The 12,637-nt window shown below is 36.2% G+C and overlaps 1 protein-coding gene across 7 annotated transcripts in view; it reads left to right on the top strand.

Annotated features, from left to right (window-relative positions):
• Positions 1–12,637, top strand: part of STAU2 (staufen double-stranded RNA binding protein 2) — a 294,957-nt gene that overhangs the window by 141,704 nt on the left and 140,616 nt on the right. For all 7 annotated transcript variants that reach the window (XM_055318242.1, XM_055318241.1, XM_055318238.1 and 4 more), the window contains one exon: positions 7,074–7,134. In XM_055318242.1, coding sequence (XP_055174217.1) covers positions 7,074–7,134 — 61 coding nt within the window. The remainder of the gene's footprint in view (positions 1–7,073; positions 7,135–12,637) is intronic.

Genomic DNA, 12,637 nt, shown 5'->3' on the forward strand with positions numbered 1-12,637 from the left:
TATTAATTTTTTTTTATCTCTTTTAAACAACCAGGTTTTTGTTTAATTACTTTTCTCTATTTTTCTGTTTTCCATTTTATTGATTTCTGCTCTTTATTTTATCCTTCTTTCACTGACTTTGGGTTTAATTTTCTTTTTTCTGGTTTTGTAAACTTGAAGCTAAGACTATGGATCTGAGAACTTTCTTCTTTTCTAATATAAGATTTAATGCTCTATACTTCTCATTAAGCACTGGTTTAGCTCTGTTCTACAGATTCTGACAATTTGAGTTCTATTTTCATTCATTTTAAGATATGTTCTAATTTTCTTTTTGATTTCTTCATTCCAGTCCTGTATCCCTTCTGATTGTCTGTCTGCTTCTTTTTTTGTTAGTGTCCCCACTGTGGATAAGGGGCACTACTATATTTTAAAATATCTTGTTCCATTGTCTTTTGACCTATGTAGTTTTTGATGAGACATCTGCTGTAATTCTTACCTACTCTTCCCTCTTCATAAAATTTTTTTCCCCTTTGAAGGCGGTCAGAATTTTCCTTCATTAATTCTCAGCAGTTTGACTATGATATGTCTAAATATGATTTTTTTCCCTTTATCCTTCTGCCTCTTCCTTGTCCTTCCTCTTTCCTTCCTCCCTTTCTCCTCTTTTGGAGGGACTTAAAGTCCCTCCTTTACTGTGCCAAGGGGTAAGGGACATCTGTATTCTCTGTAGTCAGCCTTTTTCCCCCTTTTGTATTTTTCCTGCTTAGTGGTTACTGAGCATGGTATCTGTGTTTTGTTATAATTTGGTTACTTTGTCAAATTCTCTGCTATTATTTCTTCAGATATTTCTTATTCTTTGTTTCCTCTCTTTTACAGAGTTTCTAGTTACTTATTTGTTAGACCATTGGTATTGTTTTTTTTTTTTAGCTCCAGTAGTTTTGTTTTTAATTTTTTTTCTGTGCCTCAGTTTGAATAATTTCTATTGATTTATCTGCAGTTTTAGTGATTATTTCTTCATCTGTACCTATCCATTAATAATGACATCAGCATTAATTTTCATCTGTGACTCTCCTCCAGGATTTCCATTTGCTTTTGTTCTATAGTTTCTTTATTTTCTGCTGAGATTTCCCATATATTTATACATGTTATCTGTCTTTTACATTAAATCTTCCAACCTGCTAATCATAGGTATTGTAAAATTTGTTTCTTGTAATCCTAACATCTGGGTCATCTCTGGGTCCTGTTTTGTTGACTTCTTTATCCTCTGACAATTCTTGCAATTTGGAGTGTCTCATAATTTTTGAATAAGTGTTGGACATTGTTTATTGAGAATTCGTGGAGGCTGTTAAATAGTATTTATGTTGAGTAATAGGCATGTCTCTTCTTTCAGACTTAGTGTGGAGGGTGGCATCAATCTTGTCAGTAGTTGAGCTCATTTTGAGTTTTGTTATTACTATCGTCACTGCTGACTTCTGATTCATTCAGTAGTGGTGTGCTATTATCTGTGTTTTATGTGGGGTGAGGTTTGGGAAGGATTTTTCCCTGTGTTTCTGCTCTGTCCTCAGGTTTCAGCACTCCCCCCTTTACTGTGGCAAGGGGTAAGGGATATCTGTATGCTCTGTAGTCAGCTCTTGTGCTTATTACTTGATCCTAAGAGTGTGGTGCGTGTGGGGATGTAGTTCTTGATTTTCTTGCCCAGCCTCATTCTCAAGTAGTCTCTCTGTGCCTGAGTTTCAGATGTAGGTTTTTATCTGCCTCCTTCCTCATGGTAGTTAAACTTGACTTTGGATCTGTGGGTGCTCTTGGGTACAAGAGAGTTTCCTGCCCCCTTGTCAGCATGTTTAGACTTCTACTTTATATTGGTGTAGGGCCTTGCTTTCAAGAGTGTTTTGTACCCCTGTTTTCCCCCAGGGGTAGGTAGCTTTTGCTTTTACTCCTTTTCTAGAAACAATGAGTCTTTTTTGCCTCAGCCTCTGGAAGAAAAGAATCTCTGTCTGTACTTCAGAGGGGGTTAGGATTTGTTTCTCTCTTTTCTCTAGGGTCTTGAGCTTTTTGCTTTGTATGAGAGAAAAGTCTAGAGAAGTGTACAAAAGTTCTATCCTTTCCTCTCAGTGGCAAATATTCACCAGCTGCATATCTCCTCTACCAATTGAGGCTTTCTGTGGTTTCCAGTTGTACCTCTGGTAGATTGTTCTCCTGAGTACCCAGGAGAGGCCCATGGAAAAGAGATTCTGCCTGGAGATCCTAGTTTTTCTGAACTGTTGTGCTAGCCCACACTCAATCTTTTAGAATTTATTGGCATTTTTAAAAAAGATTTTATTTATTGGAGAGAGAGAGAGAGAGAGAGAGAGAGAGAGAGAGAGAGAGAGAACATGAGAGGGGGGAGAAAGAGAGGGAGAAGCAGACTCACCACTAATCAAGGAGCCTAACACACGGCTCGATCCCAGGACCCTGAGATCATGACCCAAGCCAAGTCTACTGCAGAGCTATCAAAGGCAGATGCTTAACTGATTGAGCCACCCAGGCACCCCATAGAATTTATTGGCATTTCATCTACTTTCTTCTCACCTGCTTTTATAACATTCATCTCTTCCTTACTTGCTCTGCCAATGTTGAAACACTTTGCGAGCCCTACCTCTCTTTGGAGGGGTTTGTCACTCTCTAGAATTCATTTTTCATGTTTGTTTTACAATCTCAGATCTCGAATGGATTCAAGAGACGTTTTCTCTGGTGCTTTCTCATTGACACATTTCTACATTCTAAGAAAAAGTGAAACATTCTTTCCACCCTTTTAAAATATACTGTTCTTACATCTTGATTTTCTTTCCCATTTATATGTTGGGGTTTCACTTATATTGTGGAGTTTGTTCTATAACAAGACATAACTGGCATGTATTTCGTTCTTTTTTAGATTTTATTATTATATTGATCAAAATAATACTGATGATATATGTATAAAAAATCAGGATTTATCAAGATTAATTGTATAAGGGCTCAAGATTTATTAAAAAAAAAAAGCCCTGCTACTGGCCATTTCTGCTTCCTTTTTCCAGAGACAATCATTTGTCACTTGCTTCAGCTGTTCATTGTATTGTTTTTCTGTTGCTCATATTGCTATTTCTAGATTTTGCATTTGTTTTTTTTAAAGAGATTTTATTTATTTATTTGAGAGAGACAATGCACAAGCAGGGGGAGTGGCAGAGAGAGGGATATGCAGGCTTTCTGCTGAGGAGGGAGTCAGATGTGGGGCTCAAACCCAGGACCCCTGGATCATGACCTGAGCTAAAGGCAGATGCTTAACTGACTGAGCCACTCAGGCGCCCCTATATTTTTCATTTTTAGATATTGTCTGAGTTCTTGCTATGAAAAATGAAGACTTAACTCATATACATACTCCACATGTACACTTCCCTACATCTTTCTAACTTATCCTCAAGCTCTTTTTTTTTTCCCTCAAGCTCTCTTATAAGCAAACCCATCATACAATTTTTTTAGTTCCTTTTTAAAATCTTTCTTAAAGCTTTTTATCTTCCTTTCCTAATTTGGGTTAATCGTTTGATGGGTCTGCTGCAGAGCTATTATTTTGGTTCTTTTCTTAGCCATTATTTTGAAAATTTCTTTTGCCTCTCTCCTTGTTGAGTTGCCTATTTTCTGGAAGGTTTCCCTTATTCTTAATTTACTTCCTTGTTTGGATGGAACACATATTTTAGTAGCTTGCCTGTAGAAGATACTTGGTGAGTAAATATTTTTTTGAGATCTTATAGGTCTGAAATATCTTTATATTTCCCACACACTTAATTGATGGCCTTTCTAAGATCCAATTCTAAATTGGAAATAACTTTTTAACAGAATTTTGAAGGTTCTTCTCCAATGTTTTCTACCTCCCTTTTGAAACTCTAAAGCTTACTGATTCTTCAGCCTATACATACATACATATATATATATATATATATATATATATATATATATATATAAACTTTTATGCTTTTGCCCCTTTTGATGCTTTTCTGATTTTTTTTTTCCTTAGGGGTTCTGAAATCTGTGAATGATTGACTTGATGTGTGTATTCTTTGGTAAATTATGCTGGGCATTTGGATTTTAATCCAGAAATTCATCTACTTTAAAAGTGAGAAATTTCTTATATTATTCCTTTGAAAATTTCTTTCCTTCCATTTTTGCTATTGTTTCTTTCTAGGATACCTACTAGTATTATAGATCATCTGATGAGCCAGCCTGCTTGCCTGCCTTCCTTTCTCTTTCCTTCTGTACTTACTGTTTTCTAGGAGATTTCTTTAACTGTGTCTTCCAGTTCTTTTTTGAAATTATTTACTTTGGTTATTATATTATTGACTTCCCAGAGCTCTTCCTCATTCTCAGAATATTCCTTTTTATAGCCCCTTTTTCTTGTTTAATGGGTATAATATTTCTTTTATGTCTCTGAGAACTTTAAAAAATCTTAACCTTTTTTGGAAGGTTTATTCTTTTCCCTTTGTTGTCTTTGCCATTCCTTGTGGGTCAGAAGCCTGGCTATTGTCTTCTGAGTCCAAAATGAGGAAGAGCATTGGATGTCTTATCTTCCAGGATAAGTTTGGACTCCCATCTCATTTACACTGTGGTTGAGCATCCCACCCACAGCTGTGCCTAGTGTTGTTCAAAGTCTCTCTGTTTTAGCCTTTCCGAAGAAGGTTGGAGAGTTTGGGGAAAAGGCATGCAGGCAATATGGTCAATATGGTATATAGAGTTGTCTTCAAAAGGATATTTCTATTATTATTGTCCTACCTTCAGCCTCAAAATGTACTTTTCCCTTTATCTTCATGTCTTCCTGTCCCTTAGTTCCTTTAGTGTGTGAGTCCTTCTGACAGTGCACTGTGTAATATATTCTCCTTCACACACTAACGTGCTCCTTTCTATAATTGTTGGAACACCTGCCATGCTGGACATAAAGGAAAGAAGACACTGTTACTGTCCTTCTTGCAAAATATTGAAACTGGATTAGTGGAAAGCAATGCTTAGATTAATAATTACAACGCAGGCAAAAAATTATAGTTGGTGCAAGAAACATTGGAAACATCTGAGTGGAATTCAGAAGAGAGAGAGAGTATCATTGGGTTGAGAGGGGAGGTTGAACACTTTATGGAAGCAGTAGATTTTGAACTGGTACTTGAAGAATGGGCATTATGTTTCAGGCTGGGAAAGGAGGTCCAGGTGTAGAGTGTGGTGAGCAGAGGAGACATATGCATGCTGTAATCTTGGGGAGAATGGAATGATTGCTGCAAACTGATTGTTTTGACACAAGTCAGTATTACCCAGCTCGTTTGTGCCTTTTATTCATTCTATTGGCACCAAAGGACTAGTGGTTATCATCAGAAATAAAGCTGACCTAGTAACATAATGAAAAAAAAAAAAAACCTACTTCTTATGAAAGCTGTCTTTTTTGGGGTCACAGAGGTGACCTGAAAATTTCATAGCACTTTGAAAGACTTTCAGATAATATTTCTGTTTTCAGGTCCTTCCAGGATTCATCTTTAGAAGTACCAAGTGTGCTTCTAATTCCTGAGGCTTTTGGGGGTTCTGGGGACACAAATCAGTTTACTTTTCTGTAAAGTCTTTGTTGACTTCTCACCCTTGAGACTAGTTTCAGCCTACTCACATCTGCTAGGTCAGTTCCAACTTGTTTATATGCTTTTCTGGTTCTAGCCTTTGATAGGCTTATTTCTTCTGTTGTTGAGTACCTTCATATTCTCTTTGAGGGTCGGTGGGCAGAAGAGAGGGAGAGAGAGTTTATGGATTACTGGATTATCCATTTAGAGATGTTTGGTGGGGTGGGGGAGAGATTACTCTTTCTGTTTACTCTGTCATGTTTAAGCAGAAACCCTACAAAAAGTTATATTAGAGTATTGAGGTGGAAATCAGAGAGGCTTGGGATTCAGTTGAAGGTGAAAAACTAGACATAGAGCATATAGTCTAATATTTAACCCTGGTTATAAGTAGAACGAAAGGAAGAATGAAATGCTAAATTTATTATCAACTTCAGCTAAACCCTCACTTGCCTGAGACTCTGCATTCTTCTAATCTGCCCACTCTTCATCTCCCTAATGTGACTTATTCCTTACTATACTTCCCTCAACCTTCTAACCTCCCTCAGTCAGCTTTCCTCTCATTCTGTGATCTCATCTTCACAGAGAATGTGTAAGTGGGGTCTTCCCAGGTCTTCCATTGACATCTGTCTGCACTGACGAGCATTTCCTCCTCCTCTATCCTTTCACGGTGGTACACTATTTGCTAGGACTGTATTTTGTATTTATATCTATAGAGTTAATTTATCCATTTGAACATTGACATCCGATAATGTAAATATAAAGTGCTGATTATGATAGGAAATACGTCTTTTTTCCCCCTGGTGTACCTTATATCAATAATACCAGCTCCATACAAAGAGAATATAACCAGTGAAGGTCATTTATTAATTTAACTAAAATTAGTTAAAGTACTAATACTTAGTACTTCAGAATATATTGGTTTCTCGGAATATTTTTATAACCAATAGAGGTCAAATCATCTGACAAAAGTCAGGATATTACAAGTTTTACTTAAATCTTGAGCTGAGTTTTCAATTTGTTGTGAGCAATATTTCATGACCCTTGACACAGAACTTTTACAGAACAGACCCAGTAATATTTCTATTATTAATTTGACCTCAGAAGTCATAAAGCCCTTTGAGTCACTTTAGTGTTTGTGGTGATTATTATTGTTTAGCGTTTGAGTAAGAATTGTTTACTTTTTAACCATCTAGATAGAGCCTATGTTGTATATAATGTACTGAATATGGGGCTTTATTGATTACTTAAATTGTAAATTTAGATAAACTGATGAAAGCAGAAGGAGACATAAGAATAGATTTGCATGTAGAAAAGGAAGAAATGATACTGTTCCTATTAGTTACTTTTATATTTATGGTTCTGAGGTTAGAGAGGGAAAGAATAATCAGAATAATCATGTGAGTGACTTTTGCCTTTGCTTATTAATTGATTAGTTAACTTTCTTCTTTTTGAATTGATCTCTTTCTCTGGATTTACACAATTGAATTAATCTTTCAGACAGGGGAAAACAAAGGATGGAGTGGTCCAAAGGCTGGGTTTCCTGAACCAACAAATAACAGTAAGTTTTTACTTTCCTGATAACTACACTTGGTGTTCGTCACTAGTTGAGTGATTAGACTGGCATTGGATATTTATTAGATCTATTTGGGCCTGAGATGTTGTGGGGCAGACAAGGAAGTCATGGTTTCCTGGAGCTGACAGAAAACACAAACACTCATATTCTTAGCATGTTTTAGTCATTGCAAACAGAGTACCATTTACTCTACATGGTGAGGATATAATTTTATAAAGCTGTTCTTATTGCAACATTGTTATATTACAAAAGAATCAAAATTAAAGCAATTATCTATAAACCCATTGTACTCTAAAATCAACTGTTTCAAGATGAAATCAGAGAGGGAGACAAACCATAAAAGACTCTTAATCATAGGAAACAAACTAAGGGTTGCTGGAGTAGAGGGAGGTGGGGGCTGGGGTAACTAGGTGATAGACATTAAGGAGGGCACGTGATGTAACGAGCATTGGGTGTTATATAAGACTGATGAATGACTAAACTCTACCTCTGAAACTAATAATACACTATATGTTAATTAATTGGATTTAAATTAAAAAAATAAACTTTAACTTTCAGTTCTTTTTTAGATACACATTTTTATATAACTATAATATAGATGAAAGTTTATACTGTGTTGTTTTCATTTAACATAGTAATAAGCATTTTTCACATTGTGCTGAGTTCTTAGAATCAATTAATTGAAATTTGAGAAGTGTAAGAATGACACTTGAAAATCCCTTCAGTTTATCTCTTTTCTCAAAGGTTAGTGATCAAGCTGTTATGCGTTGGAAGCACAGGCATCTTTTTTTTAACTTCCTTCTACCTCTCTCAAAAAGCATCAGTTTTCCCTGACATGACCAATGTTCTGTATATCAGTAAAACAAAATAGCCAGCCAGTGCAGATCCTATGAAACAAAGTCCTCAGTGAAGCCAAATTTATCTCATTTCTAACTCTGTTTCTCTTCCTTATAACCTTTGGAAGCTGACTAAGCTTAAGTATGTAAATGGTCATAATGAAGAGTATTTTTCAATATTAACAGCTCATCTCTTGATGTTTAATGAAAGTAGTAACAAACTTCTATCAGAGCATACTTACGAGAATTGAATTCTTGGATCATCAAAAGTAGCCTCTTGAATATTTCAGTGAGGTAATAGTATTCATGAGTTACATTCTGGGATAATTTAATAGCACTCTGAGCCTTTGGTCTATATATGTAAGAATGATGAATGTGATAGGTTTAGTACATGGCCCAAAGAAAAAAATGGAATCAAGTCAGGATTCTCAGAGAGTTTATGTTTAATTCCTTTGATGTTTGAATATATAGGTTTATAATTACTTGGTAAGGAAATATAAGAAGCATTGAATTGATTTTAGTTTTTTCTAAAATACTAAGCATGGTACCTGTTTCCTAGTAAGTACATGATGAATGTTGATTTTCTTCTGTGCCTTCTCCCTCCCTTTTCAAATAAAAATTGTATAATTCTATGTAGGCTTATCAAAAATTCCATTTTTACACTTAAAAAATTTTTTTTAAGATTTATTTTTTTTTAGAGAAAGTATTGGGGGAGGGGCAGAGAGAGAGGGAGAGAGAATCTCAAGCAGACTCCCCGCTGAGCATGGAGCCTAACGCGGGGCTTGATCTCATGACCCTGAGATCAGACCTGAGCTAAAACCAAGAGTTGGATGCTCAACATAAGTATGCCACCCAGGTGCCTCCCATTCTTATATACTTTTAATCTGTCAGATGTTTTTAAATGTACCAGGTGGCCAATGTACATATAGTTTATGTTTGAATAGTTACTTTTGGCACTAGGTATTTTTTCAAAGAATATAAACATTGTGCTTTTGAACATGGAAGTCAGGTAGTTATTAACTTGATAGTCTTACCATGAAATCACATTATAGATTACCTGCAAACTCTGTCTTTTAACAGTGGTAGTTTGCCTCTAAACTTTGATTTTTTTTTAAGCTTGCTAAGTGATTTAGGAACTTATTTGCGAATAGGGGAAGAGATAGTATAAAGAGGCCAGTGAGTTTCAGTGATCAGAAATGTGTTAAGAATGCATGAAAGAATTGCTTTATTTTTTTTTTAATTTTTATTTATTTATGATAGTCACAGAGAGAGAGAGAGAGGCAGAGACACAGGCAGAGGGAGAAGCAGGCTCCATGCACCGGGAGCCCGACGTGGGACTCGATCCCGGGTCCCCAGGATCACGCCCTGGGCCAAAGGCAGGCGCCAAACCGCTGCGCCACCCAGGGATCCCCGAAAGAATTGCTTTAAACGTAATGTTAAAAGTGATAAAGCTATTTGGGACCAGCTTAAAACAACCCAACTGTTAACACTTTAGAACTTCCTTCAGTCTCCAGTAGTTCAAATTGAGAATTTGAAAGAAGGATATGATCCCTTACTCCTTCCAAACTGAGAGGTGAGAAAGTCAATACCTGTGTTCTTCCCTGTGAACACTGCGTGGTCTCTGCCTCAGGTTACCACAGAGGACGACGGCAGCCCTACTCTGAACTGTAACTGTTTTACTCCCTGATGGCTAGTCCTCTCTAGTGGTGCCCCAGTGGCCTCCGGAGCCATCGCCCAGCCACTTAAATACAACATTGGCAAAAAGTTAGTTTCTTAGAAGTTGACCATTCAGGTGATGAATCCATTACCTGAAAATTAAATTTGTTTATTAGGGTAACATTTATGTTAAATTCTTTTTTACTTAATTCCTTAAGTTTGAAATCCTGTCCTAAGAGGTTTCTGGCCCGTGAAGAATGCCTAGGTTACGAGTTTTGCAGACAGAAGTTAGAGTAGATCTCTCTTGGGATGGCACATGTGAGGGACAAGAATTTAAGGTTGCCACTGCAGGCCACCTGGCTGGCATATTTTCTGATCTTGAGCAACTCATTTCATATCTTATGATTCAGTGTGCTCTATTAAGAGTTATGCATACCAGTTTATAATGCTGAGTATCTTTAATTATCTAGCATTTGTAAAATGATTAACCATCCTTGAATATCGGAAAAGATAACATACTACTTTGTAAAAAACAATTTTTTTTTCTTTTTAAAGATTTTATTTATTAGAGAGAACTCTTAACACACAAGTCGGGAGAGGGACAGAGGGAGAGGGAAAAGCAGACTCCCCACAGAGCAGAAAACCTAACGTGGGGCTGGATCCCAGGATCCTGGGATCATGACCTGAGCCAAAGGCAGCCACTTACACGGAACATAAAGACTTCTAACTCTGGGAAATGAACTAGGGGTGGTGGAAGGGGAGGAGGGCGGGGGGTGGGGGTGAATGGGTGACGGGCACGGAGGGGGACACTTGATGGGATGAGCACTGGGTGTTATTCTGTATGTTGGTAAATTGAACACCAATAAAAATTAATTTATAAAAAAAAAAAAAAAAGGCAGCCACTTAACCAACTGAGCCACCTAGGTTCCCCAAAAACAATGTTATCATAAAGTGACTCTCTTCATTGTTTATTAAACTGTATATCTTTACAAATTGTAGTTAGCTAACCATTATTTGGATAAATCTTATGAAATTAACTTGGAACCATAGTATACAAAAATTAAAAGCAGGGAATGCAGAATTGGAAAGAAGAAGAAAATTTTAACTTGGAATAGCTAGCACCTAACTCCAAGTAGACAAAAAAAGTTAATGTACATGTGCATTTAATTTTTGAAGTGGAAGATATTTTTTTAAAGATTACAGTCATAAGAAACTGCTAACAATTACAACTAAAAAATGGTTTAAATGGTTTTGCAAGTGATTGTGATTGCATAGCCTGGCTCCTGGCTTGATTGCCTGCAGATTTAAAATATGGACCTAATTTTTGCATGCTTCTCAGGCTTTTTTCATTGTACTGAATTGCAGCAAAAGGTAGACTGACTGTTCTAAGTGTGTTTTTATCCTTTGAATCACTGTCATAGTCATGTTGAAGTGCAAGAACACATCATTCTGTGATGTGAGGTTTGTGTTAAATTTAGCATGGGGCAATTTTATGCTTGGCATACACATAAAAAGCTAGATTTTTACAGATGAATGACTAACAAGTTTTTTGAAAGATGATGCATTTTAAAGATCTACTGACGGCTCATGGAAAACTTTGTAAAATATTTAGATACAGTGCAGTTGATAATATCTTTTATTTTGTATTCACATTCCATGTTTCTTATTAATACAGGGTTTTACTTAAAAACAGGTTCATTGTTTCTTAAAGGTGAACTGTAGCTTAATTCAAAATTGGACCAAGCTCAAAGGTATTCACTGGTATGTGCTGAATCCACCCACTAAAAGAATATTTGGAGGCATTTTTCACATAAATATTTTTCCGTTAACCTTTTAAAAAGTTTTATTTAGCCCCTGTGAAATATGCTGGCTTCTTCTAGGTTCATTAGAGATGACCCAGGACAAATACTTTTGGGATAGAATAGAATTCATATTGACCTTTTCAGTATCATAGTTGACTTGCCAAATTTTTTGTCACTTTTGTGTCATATCCATATATTGTTAAACTCTATACATCTTGAAACCAGGAGGCCAAACCATCCCAGTGACATGACTTAAGGTAGATTGTAGTCTTGTTTTCCACATGCTGTATATTGTATTTAGAACCCCTGCTTTTTTGGTATGAATGCAGGTGAGGGTTGTACTTTTAATTTTAAGATAGCAGATTAATAGATTTTTTTATTGGGAGAGTTCCCTGAACAATTTACTTTTGTGCCTCCCATAACAAAACCACTTTGTAATGAGACATTAGTTGGAGCCAGCTGTATTTAAATATTAAACTAAGTGATCAAGTTAATTATTTAGACATAAATACTATATTGGAAATCTAAGAGTGTAGCTGACTTGTAGCTGTCTACTTCTAAAAGATTATTAGGTTTTTGTGCCCTGGCTGATTGTCTTTGAACAAAGTCAAATCCCATAAATAGAGGGCTATTTACTGGAGCAGTTGGGGGCACCAAGACCTACACATCCTCATTGCCAGTACTGTACTTGCTGAGACTGCAGGTGGAAATGCTATTCCTCCCCTGAGCAAGTAAAGGAAGATCCAAATGTTCCAGAAAGATATTCTGTCCCCTTTCATTGGTGGCTGCACTGAACTTGCCTGAGTGGTGAGAAGCCTTTTTATTACTTGAACTGGGATTCTCTGGTCTTGTCAATTGAATCTAGGGAGATGGGATGAAAGGAGCATTAAGCTTGCTTCTGTTATAGTCATATAAGTTGAGTTTGTAGTTTAAGGCCCATTCATTTATGGAAAACTGAAACTAGAATATAAGTCTTTAATCAGATTAACATAGATAATATGTTTTTTTCTGAAATATTCTCAGGAAAGGTTAAATTTAAATTTTCATGAATTTAAAAACTTGTTTGACTCAGATTTTTAGAGCAAAAAAAATTCAGATACATGGTTTTTTAAAAGGAAAGCCATCTGAGCAATTTAAAGATACATTTATTGATTGGGGTATGAGACTCTTTTTTAAATATAAGAGCAAAGGATA

Source organism: Nyctereutes procyonoides, unplaced genomic scaffold, assembly GCF_905146905.1.
Source record: "Nyctereutes procyonoides isolate TBG_1078 unplaced genomic scaffold, NYPRO_anot_genome, whole genome shotgun sequence".
NCBI lineage: Eukaryota > Metazoa > Chordata > Mammalia > Carnivora > Canidae > Nyctereutes > Nyctereutes procyonoides.